General features: G+C 41.3%; 1 protein-coding gene across 1 annotated transcript; it reads left to right on the top strand.

Moving 5' to 3' along the window:
* The first annotated feature begins 1,802 nt into the window (after positions 1 to 1,802).
* Positions 1,803 to 21,166, top strand: LOC121449831 (immunoglobulin alpha Fc receptor-like). The gene is made up of 5 exons (XM_041654502.1): positions 1,803 to 1,836; positions 2,590 to 2,625; positions 5,238 to 5,519; positions 18,915 to 19,196; positions 20,982 to 21,166. The coding sequence occupies exons 1-5, from the start codon at positions 1,803 to 1,805 to the stop codon at positions 21,164 to 21,166; spliced, it is 819 nt and encodes a 272-aa protein (XP_041510436.1).
* The last annotated feature ends 4,891 nt before the right edge of the window (positions 21,167 to 26,057 follow it).

A 26,057-nucleotide genomic window follows, 5' to 3' on the forward strand; every position in this document is an offset into this window, starting at 1 on the left:
CAGAAGAGGGCACCAGACCTCATTACAGATGGTTGTGAGCCACCATGTGGTTGCCGGGAATTGAACTCAGAACCTTTGGAAGAGCAGGCAGTGCTCTTAACCACTGAGCCATCTCTCCAGCCCCATGGTTAATTAGCATTTTAAAGTCTAGTTTCTTGAGTTCTCTATATATTTTGGAGAAGGGTGGGAGGAGGGGGCGTAGGGTGGGAGGAGGGGGAGGGAAATGGGAGGCTGGGAGGAGGTGGAAACTTGTTTTTTTTCTCCTTTTCTCAATAAAAAAAGAAAAAAAGAAACAAAAAAATAAATAAATAAAATTTAAAAAAAAGTGAAGTAAACTAGCTGAGCATAAGAATACATTCCTTGATCTCTGCTTTCTCACTATGTCTGTCTCAAGTGACTGTCTCTGTAACACTGTTAGTCAAATAAACCTTTTCTTCCTTTAAAAAAAAAAAAGAAGAAGACCTGAAGAAGGAAACACATGGAGGGCCCCAGGAAGGGGAAGAAGTTAAGATACTCTGAGTAAACTGGGATGGGATAGACGAGAGGGGATGGGAGATAAGGGATTGAGATGGCCAAGTTGGAAGAGGGATGGAGAGGGAGGGCAGAGAATGAGATACCTTGATAGAGGGAGACATTATGGGATTATGGAGAAATTCCCAAGAATCCACAAGGATGATCCTAACGAAGACTCCTAACAATAATGAAGAGGGTGCCTGAACTGATTCCCCTAGAAACAGATTAGTGACTACCCTAATTGTTATCATAAAACCTACATCCGGTAACTTATGGAAGCAGATGCAATGGTTCACAGTTATCATAAAAGCTACATCCGGTAACTAATGGAAGCAGATACAATGGCTCACAGTTAGACACTGGACTGAGCTCCTGGAGTTCAGTTAAAGAGAAGTGGGAGAAATCATATGAGCATGTGAGGGGGGTCAAGATCATGATGGGGAAAATCACAGAGGCACCCTACTTAAGTTAATGGGAGCTCAAGAACTCTGGATTGACAGCTGGGGAACCTACATGGGACCAAACTAGGCCTTCTGCATGTGGGTGACAACTACATGATTTGATCTGTTAGGGGGCCTGACAATGGGATCAGGAATTATCCCAGGTACATGAATTGGCTTTTTGGAGCCCATTCACCTTGCTCAACCTTGATACAAACTGGGGGTTGTGAGGTTGGTCCTATCTCAACTTTGTCAGATTTTGTTGACTCCCTAAGGAAGGCTTACCCCTTTGAGTGGATAGTGGTGCGAAGAGTTGGGGAATAGGAGAAGGAAAAGAAGTGGAAACTGGGGTTGGTATGTAAAATGAAGAAAAATGGAAAGAAAAAATTAGAAATAAAAATTATTAAAACAAGCATGGTGGTAGTTCACACCTGTGTTTCCAGCATTTGTCAAGCTGAAGAAGGAACTCAGTTTAAGTATAGCCTGGACCTCATAGTGAATTCTGGAATACACTGTGTTGCATAATAGAGACTGCCAGGAAAAATAAAAAGAAATTTCTGACAAAAAAAAAGGAATTTGAACATCACTAGCCATTGCATTGAGGAAAACCCTCCTTCGTGTCTGAAATATAAAAAGAAGGATTCTCGGTCTCTTCTAAGAGTCCACCCAAGAGCAACTGAGAACTTTCAAAAAGGAACTGTTCCTTTTGCCTATGGAGGAAAAGATGTAGAAATCCTGTGGTCAGGAACTCAGACCTCAAACATCCTGTGTGTCCTACTGTCTCACAAGTATCTGTTGTCTGAATGCACACAGACGGGACGATAATTGGGCTGAGGCCATATCAGCATCATGGCTCCACAGGACACCACCTATCTATGTCTCGGTGAGTCCTGCACTGAAAGTGGGTTAGCAAGACAGGCAGGGTTCCCACAAAAGCTAGCACCTCTCTTAACACGAAAGATAGGGGACTTTACTGGCAGCCAAAAGTAGTCTAGTCTCCCAGCATTCTGCTCAGATGGTAGTAACTGGGTCTCTGTTAGAATCTGAGCTGTGGGACTTGCTTGCCTCTATTCAATTCATGACATACTGTCTGGGTTTCATGACCATTGCTGGGCTTTGTGAGAGGAGAGGGAGAGGGACTAAAAATGTAAGGGTGACCCTCAAGACTGGTTATTTTGGGAAAAATACTCTTATGAATAAATAGACATACATTTCAAAACAAGAGCTAGATAGAAGAAATGATACATCACAGACAAAACTATATGATCTACAGAAGAAAGGTGATAAATAAATGATTGAAACTGACTTGTAGATTGATTGATAGATTTCAGATTATAGACAAAAGATGATCAATTAATAAATAATGGCAATACGTGTAGAGACAGATGATTGACACATACATATATACACACATGCATAATAGACAGATAATAGATATAAAGAGATACCAGAAACTACTATAGATAATAAATAGGTGGTAGATAAATAAATAGACAAACAAACAATGCATACACACACACACACACACACACACACACATACACACATAGATTTACTCCATAACTCATTATGCAGGGAGATCTGCACCAGAGGTTGGATACTGGAGGTTAAATTTTCACCAATGATTCTCTTCCAGCAGTCTTCCTGGGACAGACAATTTGGGCACAAAAAGGTAAGTGCCCCCTAAGTCTTCTCCTTCGCAATACTTAGGCACTACTCACAACTTCTGTGGAGTAGGATAATGAATGGAAAGATGGTCTTAAGATCAGGTAAATTCCCCCTCTACTCTCATCCTAGTGCCTTCTGTTTACATCACTGTGTTATCTCATTAAGGGGACCCCAGAGCCCTCTGGAGCTACAGCCTTGGAATCTGCTAGCGGGGTGTCTAACAAAGACCTGTGTTTTACTGACTATTCATAAGAGGAAGTCATGAGTTGTCTTTCTGATTGTTGATTCCCTTTTTTCTCCAAGTTTATTTACTTCACCTATTGAGAGGAAGTCAATCTCTCCTAGCTCTACTGTACATTCATGTACTCTACCACAATGTTGAGACCTAAGTAGTACTGAGGGAAGCATCAACATAAACTAACGGAAGCATTAATGGTGTTAAATTCTACATACTCTGTCCCTCTAGCTCCTGTTATGACCGCCTAGTGCATGTGAACCCTCACCTATCATGTCTTTTCTCTTTAGCGTCCTTCCAAAGACTGGGTTGTTTGTATGCTTATGATAAAATTCTAGGTATCTCCTGCTTATAGCTCCTCAGATATGTCTTATGTCTATGGAACCCACCTTCCACTTCCTGGCTTGTATCTACTCCTCCATAGTGTCTTCTCTTCTCCTACACTAACATTCATTCAGCTTATCATTCACTTTTTGCATGTATCAAGTCTCAGTCTTTCCTGTAATGGTTCCTTCCCTCTGTGGTTCTCCATCCCCCCATGCACACCTTCTTGGCAGCTCCTCCACTTCCCTTTCTGAACTTCCACACCAGTCACCTGATCTTCTTTCTGTAATAACACTGTTGATCACAGAGTCATACGTGTGTACTTGGAATGTTAAACTGCACAAATTTACAGGGCACAACGCAATGTAACACACAATGGAATCAAGCCACATGTGCCAATCAAACCAGGTAAATTAATATTTCCATCTCAGTACATGGAAATACCACAACATGCATGTGAAGATCATAAGACAAACTTGGATATCTGTCCTTGCCTTTTACCCTGGTATTATATGTGTTTAGAGACTTTCAAATTCCTCTCACCTGTTTATTCACAAAATATATAATAGATTATTGAAAATTATAATTTTCTAGTTGTGCTGTAAAGGAGAGCATTTATTGAACATTATTAAACTTCTACCTGTCCCCACTCTCTCATACTTCCCAGCCTCTAGTGATCACTATTCTATATTCATGTCAAATTTATTGTCATCATCAATTATTGTTTATTTAACCTTTTTCTACAGGACAGTTATGTCAGGTATAAATTATTCTAAATGATTGATTTATTGACTGTTAGGATCAGCTATAAAATTACTCAGCTGTTTTAACCATACAAAATCATGGATGTATTCATAAACCTCATTGTGGGTCTAGGACAATTAATGGGTTCTGGGGAAGGGATGTCATTTTCTTCAGTAGTGTAGTCTCTGCTAAATACCCACATACCATTAAATAACAACATACCACGCATGTCCAGGAAACTCTGGTGGCATTTGGTGGGTCAAAAGAACACATTAAAGTATAAATGGGCTTCTGGACAAGAGTAGACTCAGCAACAGAGCAAGAACAGAGGGAAATGGAGGATGGCAAAAATGGCAAAAATTTATTGTATGCATATTTGAGAACAAAAGGGTGTTTTAAAATAGCCTTTCTAAACATCCACATATGAGAGTGAACATACAGTACTTGTATTTTTGTTTTGGCTTGGCTTTGTGATACCAAAGGTCAAACCCAGAACTTTCCGTATGGTAGGAAGTGTTCACCAAATGAGCTGCTCCCACAGAACAGATGAAGGGAACCCGAGGGGTTTCAGTGCTTTTTGCCTGTTCCGTATAATGAATAAAAGCTGAGAATGAAGTCTTCCAGATGCACAAATCACTTGATCAAGGCAAATCAACAGTAATTAGGAAAGCCAAGAAGATAAGTAACATATTCTGGCTCCCTCTGAGGTCCTGGATCTGCACCATGATCTGCCCATTTCCAGATCCAGGAAACCATGAGTCTTTGTCTTCACTGCTGTTGCTTGAAGCAGTGTCTCTCACTAGCCTGGGGCTCACTGATTCGAGTAGCCTGACTGACCCGAAAGCCCAGAAATAAGTTTGCCTCTAATCTGCTTGTCTCTGCCTCTGCACTGGGTTTGTGAGTGCACCTCACCACTCCTGGCTGTTTGTGGGGGTTTGGGGGTGACAAAGTTAGGTGCTCATTCTTAAAAGTCAAGAGGGCTGGAGAAATGGTTCAGTGATTAAGAGTACTGGCTGTTCTTCCAAAGTACCCAGGTTCAATTCCCAGCACCAACATGTCTGAAACTCCAAGATTTCACACCCTCGCACAGACATACATGCAGGAAAAATGCCAATGCACATAAAATAAAATAAATTTTTAAGAAGAAGCTTAAAAGTCAAACACTTTATCAACAGAGATTTATCTCCAGAGACACACAATACTATTTTTAAATGAAATGGTCATAGGTTCTTTGTAGTTAACTCATGTCCCTCAACACTAATGGAGTAAAATAGCTTCTGCAAGCCATCTGAGCCTAGGCTGTTTCCTTTCAGAATTTCCCATTCCTACCATATCTGCTGCCACAAGACCTGTGGTTCCCTGGAATGGGTCTGTGAGGATCCTCTGCCAGGGAATTCCTGAAGCCTTCCTGTACCAGTTGTCTCTGATGAAAAACTCCACACACACAGTTATAGAGAAGAAACTTGGATTTCAGAAAGAGGCCAAATTCATCATCAACCACATGAATACAACCACAGCAGGATGTTATCAGTGTCAGTACAGGATTAAGGACCACTGGTCAGAGTATAGCAAACCCCTGGAGCTGGTGGTGACAGGTAAGGAGGTACTTTGGGAGCCTTGTCTTCTGATAGTTATTTTGTTTTAATTTTATCAGACTTTGTTTTGTTTTTGTATTTGCTTTTTGTTAATTACATTTGTTAGTAGATAACTTCATACAATGTACACAATACATACTGACCGCTCTCACCCCCACTTCTGCTCATTTCGTTTTGTGACCCACTGAGATTAACCAGGGCCATTCCTATTACTAAGGGTTTGAAGGTATCTTATGTGGGCTCAGCAGTAGGTATACAACTACAGGCAATGATTCCCCCTCTCCCAGAGTCTTTCAATAGCCAGTAACTCCATCACAAAAGGTAGGACCCCTTGATTACTCCCTCATCCACCATCTCCCCTACTTCCTTGACTTATTATTGACAGGATTGCTCTTGTAGGCAATTACAACTGAATGTTAATAATTGTGGTGGTTCTTTCAAGTCTAGAGAGTGACATTTAGTAGGCCCCACCCTGTCTTCCACCTCTTACATAATTCCTGTTCACCTTTGGGCAGTGCTGCCTAGGTCTTAGACAGAGATAGCACAAACATCTTGTTTATGTCTGGGCCTACAACTGTCTTTATTCTGTGCATCTTGGGCAGCTGTGAGTCTCTGCATTCAATGATGTTCCTCTTTTAGTTTTTATTTAAATTGTTTTCACATAGTGTATTTTTAGCACATTCCTTTCTCTCCCCCAATTCTTCCCAGATCCTCCCCACCTCCCGTATTTTTAGAATAGCTTTAGGTTCATAGAAAAATTGAGTTGTTGAAGACTCAGAAGACCAAGAATGAATGAACAAATATTGGCATATCTCTCTTAGTTGGTATCTAAAACATATTCAGAGTTCCTTGGCTGGTATCTATGGTCCTTATCTACTCCAGGACCACTTCTAAGATCTTACATTGCATTTGGTTCTCTATTGTTTTTTGATAGTTTTGACAGTTTTGAAAAGTACAGGCAAGCATTTTCTGGGACTTCCCATTCTTGGAAATTGACTGATATTTTCCTCATGACTACACTGGGTCATAGTTCATTACAAGAAAAACAGAGGTGACTAATGCTGTATTTTGAATGTTCTTACCACCAAAAAAAAAAACTGTGTGAGGTGATATATATGCTATTCACTCTAATTAACCATTATACAATGTATACATGTGATAAATATCATAGTATACATGATAAATACACAAAACCTTTTTAGTTTAAAAACTAGGCCATGTCTGATGAGGCACACTAGTAATCCAATAATCCCAGAGGTAGAGGCAGGAGAAACAAAGGTTCTAGGTCATCCATTGTTTCATAATTAATTTGAGGTTAGTCCCAACTACATGAGAGTGTTTTGAAAGAAATGGGGTGGGGGAGGGCAAAGGAAGGAAAGGAAAGAGAAGAAGATGATAGGTGAGGAGAGAGGAGTGGACATGGGAGGGGAAGGAAAGGGAGGGGAGGGGAGGAGAAATTGGGTGTGTTGGTACACATCAGTGATCCCAGCTCTCAAGAAGCTGAGACAGGAGGATCATGAGTTCAAGATCCTATCTCAAAACCTAAGTAAATTAAAAAGAAAATCTACCCACAATACCATCTGGCCCTGCCCAGCCTGGGCAGTTGGATGACACCCATGGGCCCTGGCCCTGCTCAGCCTGGGCAGTTGGAAGACACCCACGGGCCCTGGCCCTGCTCAGCCTGGGCAGGTGGAAGACACCCATGGGCCCTGGCCCTGCTCAGCCTGGGCAGGTGGAAGACACCCACGGGCTCTGGCCCTGCTCAGCCTGGGCAGGTGGAAGACACCCATGGGCCCTCCCAGCAGCTCAAGACAATGGTATGGAGGAAAAATGGGAGAGAAAGAGGAGCAGAGCAGTTCAAGTACTGGGAGAGAGGCAGAGATGAAAAAGTTAAGGCAGTGAGAAAGACACTGATGTGGGTGACCTGAACTGCCACCCAAACCCATGGTGATATTTGGCTGGGCTTCTACCAAGGGCCATGTCTGGGTCTGTGGCCCTACAGCAGCCAGGGTCTGTGTGGATATCCATGGCTTCTGTTACCACTGAAGACCATGTGGAAGCTCAGGTAGTGGGTCGCTACCTGAGACCATGCTGGTGCCTAAGGACCATACTGATCTGAGTGGCCTGCGCTGCCACCCAGAGTCATGGTGACATTCAAGCCCAAGATGCCACAGAGAGCCATGGCTGAGTCTGTGGCCTGCCTCTGCCAGGGTCTGTGTTGTTGTCTGTGGCTCCTGTTACTATAAAAGGCTATACAGGTGCCAGGGATCTGTGCTGCCACTTTGGACCATGTTGGTACCCAAGTGCCATGCTGTTGCCAGAGCCTTTACTGATATGAGTGGCCTGCACTGTACCCCAGGAGCAGGGTGACGACCAGGCCTGGACTCACAAGGATGATATCTGGGTTTATGGTCCTGCTGTAGTTGGGGTCTGTATTAATTTTTGTGGCCCATGTTACGACCTTGGAGAGGAGGGGGAAATGTAAACCATTCATGTAGAAATCCTATGGCCACCATGAGTTGGCCCCACCCTTGCCTGTCTCTAGAAGATCTGGCCCTGACCCTCGCTGGCTGTTGCTGCAGCATGAGAACATGCCCCCATCCCACATGGGAGAGCTGGCTCTAATGACCCTGACCCTGGAAGATCTGGCCACATTCCTCACCATGGACACAGGAGAGCTGCCATTGATGGTGGGGATGCAGTCACCTGAGGGGGACTGTCCCAGGGGAGGCCCAGACTGACCAGCTCAGCTACTATGCAAGTATCATATCCAGCGCTCTGTGTTTGCCCACCCCATCTATGGAGCACATAAAGGAACTGGTCCTGTGGAACCATGGCTGCAGGATCTCCTTGACTCCGGACAACAATAGGATGCCTAAGCAGAGTATCAGTGCAGTGTAGGGATAAGTCCCGCCCCTTGGGGGGCGTGTTCGCCTCGGGCTAATGTTTGCCTATAAATTTGGTGAGCATGCTCCCAGCCCTCCCTTCTGCTTTCCTGGTCTCCGCGGAACAGTGGTTCTGTAAGTCTATTTCGCCATTAAAGCTGTATATATATTTTTTACAATCTGTCTGCATTCGTTTACGCCATTACATAGCCCTCTAGCTAACACAGCACCCTCCTGGGTGATGTTTTTTAGTTGTGACTCGGGCCCCAGTGCCGAGTCCGAGACACACTCGGCCACACAGGCCCATTCTGCCCCGCCTGCTCGCCAGAGCAATTAACCCCTCCCTGCCTGCCTTGGCTAAGTTTGGAGCGGAACCCCACTGCCTGAATTAGCAGAAACTCAAGTACCTGCGGTTTTGCAACAAAAGCTTCCACAGCGGCAGATTTGGTCTGATACAAAGTGACTTGGCCAGGCGGTGGTGGTGCACGCCTTTAATCCCAGCACTTGGGAAGCAGAGGCAGGCAGATCTCTGTGAGTTTGAGGCCAGCCTAGTCTACAAGAGCTAGTTCTAGGACAGGCTCCAAAAACACAGAGACCACCACTGGCAGGAACCGATCATTGCAGGTAAAAAAAAATTTCTTTTATAAATAAAATGTCTGAACACATTACTGTTCAAGAATTTAACAGTTTTTTTAATTGTACCATGTGGGAGATTTTACAAGAGGTGTCTATCACCCCACATCTATGGATCCTTCTGGGATTCATAATTTTCATTGGCACTAAATGGTTTGATAATAGAAATATGATAAAGTCTTTACGAGATGAATCCAGGATTCTTAAGGCAGAGATTGAATGCTTAAAAACAATTGAGAATGACAACAATCTTCTCAAGAATCAGTTTGAAGTTCTCCAGGCTGATGTTAAGGAAAAATTCATTACTATGGAAGAGGGAACAGCTGATTTGGATTGTAAGCTTCAGTCCCTTTCTGTAAGAACTGAAACATTAACTGAGAGAATCAAAACTGCTGAATGTGATGATAGGATTTTGTCTAAAGCTTATGACAGATTGACGGAAAGATTGTCAATACAAGAAGGCACGGTTTATGCCATAAAAATTATGTCCAAAGATGAGATGTTATCTCTAATGGACAAACTTCTTACTTTAGAATCCTCAATGAAGGCTTTGGAACATAAATCTGGACAGGAGATTCAGACATTGCAGGAGGCAATGGTGAATAGAATTGAAAATATTGAGGAATTTCTAAATTCTGATGAAGAAGAGCAAAGGGTAGAAAGGCAAATTTTAACTACATCTGTGGGTAAATCTCTCCGGGACAATTTCCACAAAGCTCTACCTACAGCTCTACCTGCCTTTCCAGTAATAACAACAGAGAAGGTGATTGGTTCCAAAAACCCTAGGGTCATCAAGGTAGATACATGGGAGCCTGTCCGTACGAATGATCTCAAGGAAATAAAACAGGCTGTCATGCCTTTGGGATGCAAGCCTCTTTTGTTAAAGAGATGCTAAGAACTTGGGCTATGACAAGCAGAGCAACCCCCTCGGACTGGCTCCTGCTGAGCTCTGCGGTACTTGAGAGTGGACCGCAAAGGAAATGGAAATGCTTATTCAGGCAAGAGGCTAGACTCTTAGAACAGCAGAAAAAAGTGAAGGGAATTGACATTTCCCTAGATAAAATTCTAGGTGAAGGGCTCTTTTCTGACCCTCAGGAACAAGCTAATTTGGATGAAAACACACTCTCCATGTGTACTACAGCAGCCTTAAGGGCTTGGGACAGGGTACAAGACCCAGGACAGAGAATGGAATCATTTGTCAGAGTTAAACAGGGTCAGAGAGAACCCTTTAGTGACTTTTTACAAAGATTAACTAAGGCTGTACAAATAGGGATATCTGACCCAGAAGCAAGACGTATAATGATTGAGTCTTTGGCTTACGAAAATGCAAATGTGGAATGCAAAAGGATTTGGGGGCCTTTAAAGCTCAGATCAGCGCCCTTGGAAGAATGGATCTTGCATACACTCAATGTTGATACATTTGATTATGGCACTGAAGCATGGGTAGAAGAAGCAATTTCCAATGGTTAAAGGAGACACCAGAATACCAAATGTTTTAATTGTGGCAAAATGGGTCATATGAAAAGGAATTGTAGACAACGGATTTTCAAAAATAATAATAATAATAATGATGCATCTTTCAGAAATAGTAATAATGATAATGCATCTTCTAGAAATAACAGAAATAGGAGGACTCAGCCCTTAGGTTTATGTAGAAGATGTGGAAAGGGCAGACATTGGACGAATGAATGCAGGTCTACAAGAGCTAGACAAGGCAACCTGATACAGCCGGGAAACGTGAGAGGGGGGCCTCACAGGCCCCCATGGCAAACATGGTTCAGTCATTTCCAGTTTCTGCAGAGAACATGCCTCATCAGGACAATTAGGAAGCCCCATGCCTACTGTTACAAGCAATAATGATCAGAAAGATAAGTTACGTGTGTTGTGGCAAACTTCTATAAATGATCAAAGACCTAAACTGAGAGTGTGTGTAAATGGCATTTTTATTACTGGCCTGCTGGACACAGATGCTGATGTAAGTATCATTACCCCAGAATCTTGGCATCTGTATTGGCCTCTTCAGAATGTAAATGTTCAGCTCCTGGGAATTGGAACCCTATCTCGAGTAAGGCAGAGCACGAGATGGGTTGAATGTATAGGGCCAGAGGGACAAATAGGAAAATTAAAGCCATATGTAGCCAATATCGCAATGAATTTATGGGGTCGTGACCTATTACAACAATGGAATACCGAAATTAACATTCCTGCTAAATCTAGAGCCTATATTTCTGAGAATAATATTAAAAGATATTACAAACGGAGAAAACCGGCCATTCGGGCTCTACAAGAACAAGCAATTGATGTCCCTTCAGAGATACCAACAGCATTGCCTCTAAAATGGTTGACTGAGAAACCAATATGGACAAAGCAATGGCCTTTAGCTGAGGAAAAGTTACAGGCTTTAGAACAGCTGGTACAAGAACAATTAGATGCTGGACATATAGAAAAATCTACCAGCCCTTGGAATTCTCCTGTATTTGTGGTTAAGAAAAAATCAGGTAAATGGAGAATGGTGACAGATCTCAGGGCCATCAACAAGGTTATTCAACCTATGGGCCCTATGCAACCTGGAATTCCTTTGCCCTCTTTATTACCAAAAGGATGGCCTCTCATAGTTATTGATTTAAAGGATTGTTTTTTCACTACACCTTTGCAAAAAGAAGATAGAGAAAAATTTGCCTTCACAGTGCCTACTTATAACAATTCTCAACCTTCGAGGAGGTACCACTGGACCGTTCTCCCCCAGGGTATGTTAAATAGCCCCTCCCTGTGCCAATATTTTGTGAACCAACCATTGCAAGTAATACGCAAGAAATTTTCCAAATCTATAGTATACCATTACATGGACGACATCTTGTTATCCGATTCAAACATGGATACCTTGAACAGACTGTTTGAAGAAATAAAGATACTTTTACCTAAATGGGGATTGCAAATAGCTCCTGAAAAGATTCAGAAGGGAGATTTTGTTAATTATTTAGGTTATAAAATAGGTTTGCAAAAAATTAAGACACAAAAAGCACAAATTAGGAGAGATTGCCTACGGACTCTTAATGACTTTCAAAGACTGTTAGGAGACATTTCCAGTCTACGACCAGCTATTGGAATAACACCTGATCTAATAATTCATTTGAACAAAACCTTGGATGGTGATAAAGATTTAAACAGTCCCAGAGAATTAACAGCTGAAGCAGAAAAGGAACTGACAATGATTGAGGAAAAATTACAACAGGCACATGTGGACAGGGTGAATCCAGAGCTCGACTGTATTCTCGTCATACTACCATCAAAAATTTCTCCTACAGGAATTTTAATGCAGAGAGATGATATTATTTTGGAATGGATCTTTTTACCACATAAACCAAGTAAGAAACTGAAAGCTTATGTGGAAAAAGTCTCTGAGTTAATTATAAAAGGCAAGCTGAGACTTCGTCAACTAGCAGGCATAGACCCAGCAGAAATTATAGTGCCTTTCACTGCTGATGAACTAAAGAAATTATGGGAAGATAATGAACCATGGCAAAGAGCTTGTGCTAATTTTTTGGGAGACATTAATAACAACTATCCAAAAAGCAAGAGGCTTAACTTCATAAAGAGAACCTCTTGGATTCTTCCTCGAATCGTCCGTGATGCTCCAATAACTGAAGCCCGTACATTCTATACTGATGCCAATAAATCAGGGAAGGCAGGTTACAAATCAGAAGACTTGGGTAAGGTGGAACAAAGTCCGTATAATTCTGTCCAGAAGGCGGAATTATATGCCATTCTTATGGTGCTAAGGGATTTTAAAGAACCTATTAATATAGTCACTGATTCACAATACGCAGAAAGACTTATTTTACATATTGAAACTGCTGAATTTATACCTGATGATACAGAACTAACCTCATTGTTTATCCAGGTTCAAGATTTGATCAGGAACAGGCTTTGCCCTATGTACATAACACACATCCGATCCCATACGGGTCTGCCAGGTCCTCTAGCACAAGGTAATGCAGAAATTGATCAATTATTGATTGGTAGTGTGCTACAAGCCTCTGAATTTCATAAAAAACATCATGTTAATAGCAAAGGTTTGAAGAAAGAGTTTTCAATTACATGGCAACAAGCTAAGGAGATTGTAAAGAAATGCCCTATTTGCTCTTTCTATAACCAAACGCCACTGTCTGCAGGGGCTAATCCAAAGGGCACCCAAAGGAATGAAATCTGGCAGATGGATGTGTTCCACTTTGCAGAATTTGGCAAATTAAAATATGTTCATCACACCATTGACACTTATTCAGGCTTTCAGTGGGCAACTGCTTTAAGTTCAGAAAAAGCTGATTCAGTAATCGCTCATTTATTAGAAGTCATGGCTATCATGGGTATACCTACACATATAAAGATGGATAATGGTCCTGCTTATGTCTCTAGGAAAATGAAACGGTTTTTTGATTATTACAATATCAAGCATGTTACAGGTATACCACACAATCCTACAGGTCAGGCAGTCATAGAAAGATCAAATCGAACTATAAAGGATATGTTGAACAAACAGAAAGGGGTGGAAAACACCCCCAGAAATAGGTTACATATGCTTTGTTAACCTTGAATTTTCTCAACGCTAATGAGAAGGGATCAACGGCTGCAGAAAGACATTGGATAATGGAAAAGTCTTCTGAACTAAATCAACCAGTTTATTTCAAGGATGTGCTGACCTCACAATGGAAGCCAGGAGATGTGCTACGTTGGGGAAGGGGTTTTGCTCTTATCTCCACAGGTGAGGAAAAATTGTGGATACCGTCAAAATTAATAAAGGTTTGGTTTGAAGAAGAGAAGCCACTTGGAAAAGATAAATAACAATTCTTTCATAAGGATGGCGAGCATACTGATGGTAAGAAATACAGATAGGTTGGAGGCAGGGTTCTTTTCTTATCTCCACAGGAAAATACTCATCTTCAAAGAAATTAAGGGACCTTGAATATTTAATTGCTGATGGATGGACACATTTTGTAAGTATTAATTTATATATATATATATATATATATATATATATATATATGTCTTATTAAACATTTCTTTATAAATATATAGAGCTGGTTTTGAAGTTGGACTCTGGCTCAGTCCCTCTCCAATTCCAAGCCTGTTAGTAAGAGAAAACCCAGAGTTTCTGAAGTTTCTGTCTCATGTCAAGAGCCATGATATGGGACAGAAAGAAATATGAGTTTAGAAAACATCTTTGCTTTTCTCCATATCTATCATACTTTTCATTGAATATATCTATCATGCCTTTCATTGAATATATATATGTATGTCTATATGATTAATGTTTAAGTTTTTCATAATGAACAATGAGTTTTTCCTGAAGTGACATTTGAAGTTTCCAGGAAGAAGATGGGGCCCCACAACAACAACTCTACCTGGTTGATATGACGTCATGATACTGATAGTCCTACTACAAGACCTGTTTTGGATACCAGCTGCACAAGACGATCCCAACTTGGTTAGCTGAAATGGTGCACATCTTGTACAACATTCTGGCCAGACCTCCACAAAATACTCAGAGACTATTTGCAATTTTAAAAGATATTGATCTTGAAATTTAACCATCATTTTACTTTCACAGGATCCACAGAAAAAACGTCGCCCCCATGACAGCTGGAAGTAATTCTAGAGGACGACGTCCCGTCTCCCAGTAAAGTTTACCCCTGGGTTTAGGGACATCATTTAGGGGTTGGGAGGTTGGGGGAGGAATTTTATAAGCTCAGGGATCATTTTGAAAAAAAAGAGGGAATGATGAGATAATAGATTTATAATTGTGAGTTACTGCTTTTAGACAAATATATTGGTATACATTCTTGTATACTGATACAAAATTAAATTATATTGACTATTGTATACATGCATGTTTCTATCTCTGTTTAAAACATTTTTTATGTATTGACATATATTGTATTGATAAATATATATTGTACATATTTACCATATTGCAGTGTACATTTCTACCTCTGATTAAGGTTCTTTTTTTTTAACTTTTTTTTTATTGAGAAAAGAGAAAAAAAAACAAATTTCCTCCTCCTCCCAGCCACCCATTTCGCTCCCCCTCCTCCCACCCTTCTCCCCCTCCTCCCACTCCTCTCCCCCTCCCTCACCAGCCCAAAGAGCAGTCAGATTTCCCTGCCCTGTGGTAAGTCCTAGGTCCTCCCCCCTCCGTGCATTTCTAGGAAGGTGAACATCCAAACTGGCTAGGCTCCCACAAAGCCAGCACATTACGTAGGTTCAAAACCCCGTGCCATTGTCCTTGGGTTCTCATCAGCCCTCATTGTTCAGCATGCTCAGAGAGTCCAGTTTTATCCCATGCTTTTTCAGTCACAGTCCAGCTGGCCTTGGTGAGCTCCCAATAGATCAGCTCCACTGTCTCAGTGGGTGGGTGCTCCCCTCGTGGTCCCGACTTCTTTGCTCATGTTCTCCCTCCTTCTGCTCCTCATCGGGACCTTGGGAGCTCAGTCCAGTGCTCCAGTGTGGGTCTCTGTCTCTGTCTCCATCCATCACCAGATGAAGGTTCTATGATGATATGCAAGATATTCGTCAGTATTGCTCTAGGATAGGGTCATTTCAGGTTCCCCATCCTCAGCTGCCCAAGGAACTAACTGGGGACCTCGGCTTGGGTATCTGGGAGCCACTCTAGGTTCAAGTCTCTTGCCAACCCTAAGGTGGCTCCCTTAACTAAGAACCGTGCTTCCGTGCTCCCCCATCCAACCTTCCTTCATCCCAATCCTCCCCCTTTCCCAAGCTCCCCCCATTCTCCCCTTCTCCCTTTTCTCTCCCCATCTCCCCTTACCCCCATCCCACCCCACCCCCAAGATCTCAATTTTCTCCCCGGCAATTTTGTCTACTTCCCATAGTCAAGAGGACAACTACATGCTTTTCCTTTGGTTCACCTTCTTACTTAGCTTCTTTGGGATCACCAAGTGTAGACTCCATGACCCTTGTTTATGGCTAGAAACCAATTATGAGTGAGTACATCCCATGTTCATCTTTTTGGCTCTGGGATACCTCACTCAGGATAGTGTTTTCTATTTCCATCCATTTGCATGCAAAATTCGAGAAGTCATTGTTTTTTACCGCAGCATAGTACTCTAATGTGTAGATATTCCACACTTTCTTCATCCATTCTTCCATTGAAGGGCATCTAGGTTGTTTCCAGGTTCTGGCTATTACAAATAATACTGCTATGAACATAGTTGAACAAATGCTCTTGTCATGTGATAGGGCATCTCTTGGGTATATTCCCAGGAGTGGTATTGCTGGGTCCAGGGGTAAGTTGATCCCGAATTTCCTGAGAAAGCGAAACACCGATTTCCAAAGTGGTTGCACAAGATTGCATTCCCACCAGCAATGGATGAGTGTTCCCCTTCCTCCACAGCCTCTCCAGCAAAGGCTATCATTGGAGTTTTTTATTTTAGCCATTCTGACAGGTGTAAGATGATATCTCAATATAATGTTTGTGTATTGATATATATTTACCATATTGCAATGTATATTTGTACAGTGTTTATATTTGGAGGTCATTATCCTCATTTGTTACACAGTTGTTTATTGTCTTAGTCTTTAAGTTAGATAGATATTGAGAATTATATAGACTAATAGTCATCTAAGTTTGTCATTTATAATTAGACTAATCAGGTTCTCTAGATATATAGAGATTATACTCAGTATAGATAGATAATCTTCGACCTCTTCAAAGAGCTGTAGAAAATGGCCTTTAATCTAACTCAGAGTTTCGTGATAGTGAGACACAATTGCTCCTGGCAACACCACTCTATTCCCGAGAGAATGTTGAGCACCAAAGACACTCCACCTGGAGCCTTCTTTTTGGCAGAACTGGCCTTGGGGCAAAGAAATGCCCATACCTCAACCACTGACAGAGACACAGAGCGTGCATCAGTGGATAAAACAGGACTGTCATATCCTGCCAAGACAGGGTAAGATAGTTTTGAAAAGTTCCTTGCCTTTAATAATGGTATGTCAGTTATGTTAGGCCTTAGCCAAAATTGGTTGACTCAACATTGCAAATGAGACTTTGGGTGATTGCCCAGGTAGTCAGTTGTCTCTGTCAATTGTTGCACATTTTGGATATATCTTGTTTGTTGAGTAGTATTTATTCCCTTCTCAGATCTTTGACGGAGTTGAAGATTATATAATTGTAGTTACTCTCTACATTATTTGGACTCCTTGAGATAGAATGTTTAGCAAAGCTTTTGTTCTCAATATTGTTTGTTATATTTATTATTTGTTGTTATTGTATATAGTTGTATTTGGTTTGGTTCTGTCTTATTTAGACAAAAAGGGGAGATGTAGGGATAAGTCCCGCCCCTTGGGGGGCGTGTTCGCCTCGGGCTAATGTTTGCCTATAAATTTGGTGAGCATGCTCCCAGCCGTCCCTTCTGCTTTCCTGGTCTCCGTGGGAACAGTGGTTCTGTAAGTCTATTTCGCCATTAAAGCTGTATATATATTTTTACAATCTGTCTGCATTCGTTTACGCCATTACAGTGCAGGGCCAGTATTGTTGGTGTACTGCAAGCCAGAGGCCTTGAACCAGGCCAACAACTGATTATAATGAACAATTGCAAGTAAAGCTGTTCGGACAGAAGGGTCTGCCGCACGGCACACCACAACTACCAGTGCCGCTAAGATGAATGAACAGGTGATGGAGAAGCAGGAAAGACAAAGGAATGAATTGTTAGGGGGGGGTTCTTTGTTGTTTGTTCATTAATATTTTTATTTTTTATTTTCTTTTGGGGAGCTACAAGGGAAAGAGCAGATATGGGGGGACTGGGAAATGAGTGGGATTAAGATGCATGATGTGAATTTCCCAAAGAACCATTAAAAATTACTCTTTCTTCAAAAATTAATATGTTAATACATAACAAGTAGTACGGTGTTTGCCTCTTATACATGAGGCGCTGGATTCAAACTCCATAATAATAATAAATTTGTTTTTGTTCTTGTAGGGTTTTTTGTTTTTGTGTGTATGTGTGTGTGTATAGTGTTGCTTCTCTTTCCATGTCATATAGCCATACATTAATTTATATATCAATGTAAAAGTCTATGATCCACAAATAAGAGAAAACATGTGATACTTTTTCTGAGTCTGACTTAACTTACCTAATATAATAATCCCTAGTTAAATCCATTTTCCTACCAGTGACATAATTTTGGAAACAACCCCATTGTACATCACATGCCCCAGACAGATATAGAGTTGATTCCGTAACTTTTTTCTACTTGTGAGAACAAGCATCACTCCATGTCCCATGCTACTCTTCACTTGTGATGTTCCTACCTCACTTCCCAAGTGCTGAGATTATACTCACAAACCATAATGCCTGGGTGTAAATAATTTCTTAAACACCAAAAAGAGAACATCTTTTAGTCAACTTACTCAACTGAATATTTTCTCCTTAAAATATTTATTATTTATGTCTATGAGTGTTTTGTCTGAAAGTATGTCTGCACATCACATCAGAAGATGGTAACATATTCCATAGGACTACAGTTATAGATGCTTGTGAGCCACCATATGCATTCTGGGAATTGAACTCAGGATCACTGAAAGAGCAGCCAGTGCTCTTAACTGCTGAGCCATCTCTCCACCACCATCAACTGATTTTTTTTTATTTTCTGTAAATGGATTTTTCCTTGCATGTTTGTCTGTGAACCATGTGAATACAGTACTCGTAGAGGTCAGAAGAGGGAATCAAATCCCCAAGAACTGGAGTTACAAACAGTTGTGTCTCTGGCTAGTGTTTTTAAATGCTGACCCTTGGCCCCAGCCCCTGAAAATAATTTTTTAAAGAGCAAAATTATGCTAACAGCTCACTGTCTTCTCTTTCAGGCTTATACAACAAACCTGTCCTCTCCACAGATCAAAGCCGTGTGCTGATAGCAGGAGAAAGCATTTCCTTCCAGTGTAGTTCAGCACATGACCTGTTCAACAGATTTTCACTGGTCAAGGAGGGAGATGCTTCTTTGCCACAGCACCAACATGAAGGGTACCAAGGCAAATTCACTCTTGGTCCCGTGAACCCTAACTTTGCTGGGAACTACAGTTGCTACGGCTGGCACAACAGCAGACCCTATGTGTGGTCAGCCCCTAGCAATGCCCTGGAGCTCATTGTCACAGGTAGAGGCATCACATCCCAGTTCTTTGTTCTCCACCATCCCGGTGTCTAGGCGGGAGTGGGAAGAGGTGCTCTGAGATCCATGAGCGTGGCAGTAGACTCACTCTCCTGAGGCGCATGAAGAGAAAGGGGCTTCTACACTTACTCCACACTCATCTTTCATACATTTTCTGAAGTCTTCCAGCATACCCTTCAGAAACCTATGATATATTTTTCAGGGTGTTTGGGGGGGGGTGCATGCACAGTGCTGGCAGGGACCAGAGAGTGTGACAGATTCCCTGGAGCTGAATTTACAGATGATTCTGAGTCACCCATTGTGGATGCTAGAAGCTAAACTCAGGACCTATGCAAGTGCAGCGAATGGTTCTAACCACTGCATCATCCCTTCAGCCTCCTAGTTTATCGATAAAGGAAAGGTCCGCATTCAGAATCACTTATGAGGGATCTGTGTTGAGACAGAAGATCCAAACACAGTCTAGTCTGGTGCATCTTTTTTCATTTGCATAATTTTTCATTACAGAATCCACTGGGAGTGGTTGAATATAAAGACTGAATTGTAGGAGTCATTTTTTATGTGGTTTGCATATACCATTGTGCTTGAAGGAATGAGAAAAAGGTCAGACTTCAGGCAGGAAATCAGTTGCTGGTAGCTGAGTGGGCTGACCACAATCCATACCTCATGCCCATCTTCTGAATAAGGTGTCATCACCCCAGTCATGCAATAAGCTCTGCAGCGTGGTAGCTGTGCATCGCACTGCTGCAAAGCTGGGTAGATCTTTCCGATGAGTGGCATGGGGACAACTGAATTTCCATGCAGAAGAATCAAAGTACAATTAAACAAGAACACATTTCTGATGGATTAGAGGCCTAGCAGCAAAATATATCCTGTGGGAGACCACAGAAGAGAATTACCTTGACCCTGACATAGAAGATGGTTTCTAAAACAAAATGCAGGACCTGCCTGCTCTATAGCAAAGGACTAATGAACTCAACCCAACTAAATCCTAAAATGCATGTTCATGATAATAATAAAAAGAGAAAAATACACTTCGCGTAATTGACTAGGTAATAGAATCACCATGGTTTTCTGAGATAGATTCTCACAAACTCATGCATGCTAGACAAACCCTCTTTTACCAGGAAAATGGTACTGAACATTTAATTTTTCTAAACATTGTAGGCTCACATATTACATTTCAGCCAATGGAGGAGGAAACAGGTTAACAATGGTAAAGATTGTCTAATACATAAAAATAAAAATACGTTATTCACTGAGCATCATTGTCTATAAAATGTCACACAATAATTGGTGATGAGAAGTTACAATGAAGTTGAGCAACAGATCACCTGCCTATCATGCATACAGCAATTGGTCCCATCCTCATCACATGGGTTATTTTTAAGTAGAGATGAGTTTTAGCTAAATTTATCTTAAATTCTACCATATACGTCCAAGACAGCGGTGGCTGAGTGTCTATTTTGCCACATTTGAGAGTAATATAAATTGTCATGTAGAGTGACAAAAGTATGAAGAAAAAATTTTAGAGCTCCTGACACAGGGCGGTGTTGAAAAAACAGTTGGGTGAGCAATGAAACCGTTAAGAGAGGTGAGAAAGACAAAGTACAAACTCCCCATAATCACTTCCTTTTCTAGGAACCACAGTTTCACACCCTTGGCCTCCCTCTATCTTATATACCCTAGAAGTGTGGTGACTGAGAATATATGAGCTCATTAAAAAGGATTAGGATAGAATGGATCATGGCCAACAATTACCTATTTCTTTCCCTTATGTCTCTAGACTCCAAGAAGCAAGGTTACATGATGGAGAATTCAGTCCGGATGAGTATGGCAGGGATGGTGCTTGTGGTCCTCTTGGTGATACTAGCTGAAGACTGGAACAGCCACAGGATATCACACAAGGAAGACTGTCAGGAATTGACTACACCAAGATGGAGCAGACAGTGACTGTGGGTGGGGATGGGAGCTATAGGTGGGGAGGCTTCTTGCAAAAAGGAAAAGCAATTAGAGGCTCAGATCCATTTGCAGAGTGCAAGGCATGGGTGTAAAGTATCCACCACCCATGTGTTTGAACCCTGGCTCCCCAGCAGATGGTACTGTTTATGAGGATGTGTAAACTTTAAGATGAGCTATAAGTAGGTCACTGGGGCTACTATTTAAATGTTATACTCACTTCAGGTTCCCATCTAGCTCTCTGCCACTGTATACTCCTGTGGAGCTGCTCCTATTTCATGCTTTCCTGCCACAATAGAATACTCCCTCTGAAAACATGAGCCAGAATTAGCCTTGCCTTCTTTTCTTTCAAGACAAAAATAAATTGACTAGTACACAGAGTTATCACACGGTGTGGTCCTAGGTGGATCTTTTCTCCTGGTTAGTATTCAGGTTAGTTATAATTACATTTTTCTTTTATTTGTGAGATTATAATATAACTACATCCCTTGGTTAGGTCTTTTTGTTTTTCAACTCAACACAAGTGAGGGTCATGTGGGAAGAGGAGACCTCAACTGAGAAAATGTCTCAATCAGATTGCCCTGTAGGCAATTCTGTGGAATATTTTCTTGATTAACATTTGTCATGAGAGGGTCCAGCTCACTGTGGGTGGTGCCACCTTGGACAGGTGGTTCTGAGTTTTATGAAAAGCAAACTCTTCCATGACCTCCGTTTCAGTTCCTGCCTCTGTGTTCCTCCCTTGAGTTCCTACAATGACTTTTCATAACAGACTGTAACCTGCAAGCCAAATAAATTTTTTCCTTCCAAAGTTTCTTTGGTCATGGTGTTTGACCATAGCTGTAGAAAACAAACTAAGAACATTGATTATAATTTCCATCATTTTACAACCTTTTTATGTTCCTCCTTTTGTGGTACAGGGGATTTAACTGAAGTTCTCATGCATGCTAGATGAGTTTTCTACAATTGCCTTACATCCCAGCCCTCTTTTCATTTTAAGACAAGTTTTCATAGAGTTGTCCAGGCTGGCCTTGAACTCACCTTGTGGCACAGACTGACCTCAAACTTGTGGTCCACTGTGCGAATGATTTTTGAGAAATGCCATTTAAAGTTTGCCTTTACAAATTAAACTTTCATCCAACTCATAATCAAGTCAATAATGTGCTTTGAGATCCTTATAGCTATGTACTAATTCTTCTGACAAAATATAGGCTCAGCCTGTCTGAAATTAGCTGAACTCTGAGATAACCTTGCGGTCAAACTTATTGTTCTTTGGACTTCCAATGTAAGTAACTTCTCCAAGCTCGGCAGAATACACAGGCTCAATTGTACCACATTCCCCATTTCACTTCATGATACATTCACGCCCTGAATTGTGTGTGTGTGTGTGTGTGTTTGTGTGTGTGTGTGTGTGTGAGAGAGAGAGAGAGAGAGAGAGAGAGAGAGAGAGAGAAGGGAGATATGGTGAATAGATCTAAGACTATGTGTGCTGACAGAGACAGCTGATCCGAGCTCACGGGAGCTCATGGATGCTAGACCAACAGTCAGGGAGCCTGTATGAGACCGATGTAGGTCCCCTGCATGTGTGTGACAATCATGTAGACTTCTAACAGTGAGAGAAGGATCTTTCCCTGGCACTTAGCTTGTTTTTGGTAGCTTTGGGTAACCTGTTCTCCATGCTGGATTACCTGGCTTGATCCTGCCTCAACTTGCTTTGGGCAATCCCATGGAAGGCCTGTCCCTTTCTGAATGGAGATAAAGGAGGGATGGATGGGGAGGGGGTAAATAGGAGAGGGGATAGGACAGGAGGAGAGCAAGGAGGGGAAACTGATTAGTATTCAAAATAAATGACAAAATGTTAGTTAAATAAAATAATTAAAAAGACTATGTGCTGGAATCATCGAGGGGTTGAAAGCAATGACCCACATGCAAAATATGTTGGAAGCAACATTTGGGTATAGAATGATGATATGTGATTATGGCTTTGCATGCTATTCTGAGTAAGTAGGGCCAGGAGCACAATTTTCTAACTCACAGACTCCTGTAAATTAAGAAAACAGGTTCTCTTTCCTTTTTGCAGCCGTATTTGCTGTGTCATTTGATACACAGAGAGCAGGGCCTTTATTCACACTGCTTCTTAGATTAAACCATTCGCTTTTATAGTAGACATGTTTTAGATTAGACAAATACTAGAACAGGAAAGACCAAAACTCTTCTGAATATATCCAGCCCATGCCTGAGTACCCAAAACCAAGAGTCTTTCTTCTTCTATGTGGCATCATCACAATCTTCCTGCCTCAGCCTCTTGAGTAGATAGGATGACAGGTCTGCTCCAGCAGGCTCAAACCTCTTTTTCTTCTTAGGTTTTCTTCTTTATTCTTTGTTTCTTTTTTATAGTCTCATTTTTATTGTTCAAGAATTCCATGTGTGAATATATTTTGATGGAATCCACTCCCATCTCCTCCCCTTCTATTTACTCCCTAACCACACCACCACTCCCACCCTTACTTCATATACTGCATTTTAAAACTCACTGAGCCTAGTTAGTACTGCCAGTATGTGCATGGCTATAGGGCCATACGCTGGAACATGGGCATCCTCTCAGTGACTGTACCCTAGGGGGAAAAAGTGGCCCCGTCTTCCAGCACCTGTCAGTTACCAAAATAGTTCCTCAACTAGGGGTGGAACTTTGTGACCCCATTCCCCATCTACACTGGGATTTGGATTTTTTAAATGTGTATCCACCAATTATAAAAAAAAAACTAGTAGGCTTGCTGTGATAGCAAGTCCCCTGCTTTGACCTTAAGGTATTGGTTTTGTCTAAATGTAAATTAAATGAATAAACACAGGAGCAAATGAAGGTCACAATCCTATTTGGGAAATATGAAACCATATTAAATGACAACTTTATTTGAGGCACAGAGTTTACATTTACAACTTTAAAAGATGGATACAATTTTGTCTTTTAACAGTACTAATGTATTTCACACTATTGAACCAGTAATTGTATATCTCAAAAAGTTCAAAGAAATAAACCAGACTAACAAACACTAGTAACATGCATTTTTTATTGTATATGTAATTTGGGGTGGAAGAAGGACATAAAAGTATAATGGGGATTATTAGAGATGTGGAAGGAGAAAATGGGAAAGGTGACAAAAAGTAATGGAGAGGATGGGTATCTTTAGAACCACAGAGTAGTGTGCACATGTATGGAAATGCCAAACCAAAAGAAATTAATACATACCAGTAAAACTGGAGAAAATCTCCAAGAAATTAATTGAAAATTTATACCATTAAAGAAATCATGGGACTGGAAAGATGGCTCAGCTATTAAAAGCTAGACTCACAACCAAAAGCAAGAAATTCTGAATTTGAGAAAATAGGATGTGAATTCCTGCCTTGATGCTCCAGTAGCGATGGACTTTAATGTGGAACTGTTATCCAAAAATAAATACACACATAAATAAATTAATTAATTAATTTCTCCCCTAGTATTCCTTTGCCAGAGTAACTTACCACAGCAATGAAAGTGACACTAGACAGTGATTAAAAGACAAAACTCAAGAATCCACCAGATGATAAGAATGTTGTCAAAAAACATCAAATGTCTAGTTAATCTGTAAAATCAAATTATAGCAGAAAATCTCCCAAGTCTAGAGAAAAACCTAGACATCCAAACTCAAGTGTTGTCTTGAACTCCAAGTAGACATGATCAGAGTAGAATTCTGCATGACATAATACAGTCAAGATATCAAAAATACAAAACAGGGCTGGAGAGATGGCTCAGTGGTTAAGAGCACTGCTTCCTCTTCCAGAGGTCCTGAGTTCAATTCCCAGCAACTGCATGGTGGCTCACAACCATCTGTTAATGAGATCTGGTGCCCTCTTCTGGCCTGCAGGCATACATGCAGACAGAATAATGAGAATACTGTATACATAATAAATAAATCTTAAAGAAAAAATACAAAACAAAGAAAGAACATTTAAAGCCATAAGGGGAAGACATCAACTCACTTATAAAGGCACATAAATCAGAATAATGTCAGCTCTCCAAGCAACCCTAAAAGGTATAAAAATGTGGGATGATATATTTCAAGACTTGAAAGCAATTAACTCAACTAGTGCTGCTATTTCCAGGAGAGTTGTGCTGTGAAGTTGGCAAGGAAGTAAGGACATTTCAAGATAAATACAAACTAAGCCTGGTCATGACCACCAAAGAAGATAACGAAATTAATATAATGTACACAGGAGGAAGGTCTCCTGGTAAGTGCCTCCTCAATGGCAAGACTGTAAATAACCAGCTAGGTTCTCTAGAAACCTGGAGAATTTAGTACGTGAGTGGAAAGAGGTCCATCTGGCCAGATAAAGGCTACCACATGAAGAGGAAATGACTTGGGTTGTTGTCCTCATCAATATGGACAAGTTCAACAGAAACACCTGGGCTAATTCCCAGAATCTGACAGTGCCCTGGTACCTCCAAGTCCTAAGCACAGGACAGATGATGCTTCCCTCTTAAAGCTGAAAGCAGGGAGGGAAGCTGATAGAAATGGACAAGAAAGGCACTTCCTTATGCTGAAAAGAGTTACCACAACAGGGGCCTGGAATGTGAACACTAAACAGAGCTGTAAGAACCAGCTTGCTCAGGCTTGAGCTCGGTCACCTCAGGTGGGAAGTCACTGAACTGGCAGAAACACATTGGACAGGAACACAAGAACTCATAGTAAGTGGACCTAATATTAAAACTAAGATGGAGAGGGAAAACATACAGCAGGTGTAGCTTTAGTGATATCCAGTTGGACCCAAAAATGCACACTCAGGTACAGACCTGTAAATGAACAAGTTTTATCAGTCAGATTTCAGACAATGACACATACAGTCACTATCA

This window comes from Microtus oregoni, unplaced genomic scaffold, assembly GCF_018167655.1.
Source record: "Microtus oregoni isolate MIOR12 unplaced genomic scaffold, Mior012 000006F_ref0000085, whole genome shotgun sequence".
Classification (NCBI taxonomy): domain Eukaryota; kingdom Metazoa; phylum Chordata; class Mammalia; order Rodentia; family Cricetidae; genus Microtus; species Microtus oregoni.

Excerpts from the sequence above, each read along its gene's own strand:
- LOC121449831 (XM_041654502.1), top strand. The coding sequence starts at position 1,803 with ATGGCTCCACAGGACACCACCTATCTATGTCTCG. Across the intron at positions 1,837-2,589 it reads CACCACCTATCTATGTCTCG|CAGTCTTCCTGGGACAGACA; the intron begins GTGAGTCCTGCA and ends ATTCTCTTCCAG. Across the intron at positions 19,197-20,981 it reads CAATGCCCTGGAGCTCATTG|TTTCCCTTATGTCTCTAGAC; the intron begins TCACAGGTAGAG and ends ATTACCTATTTC.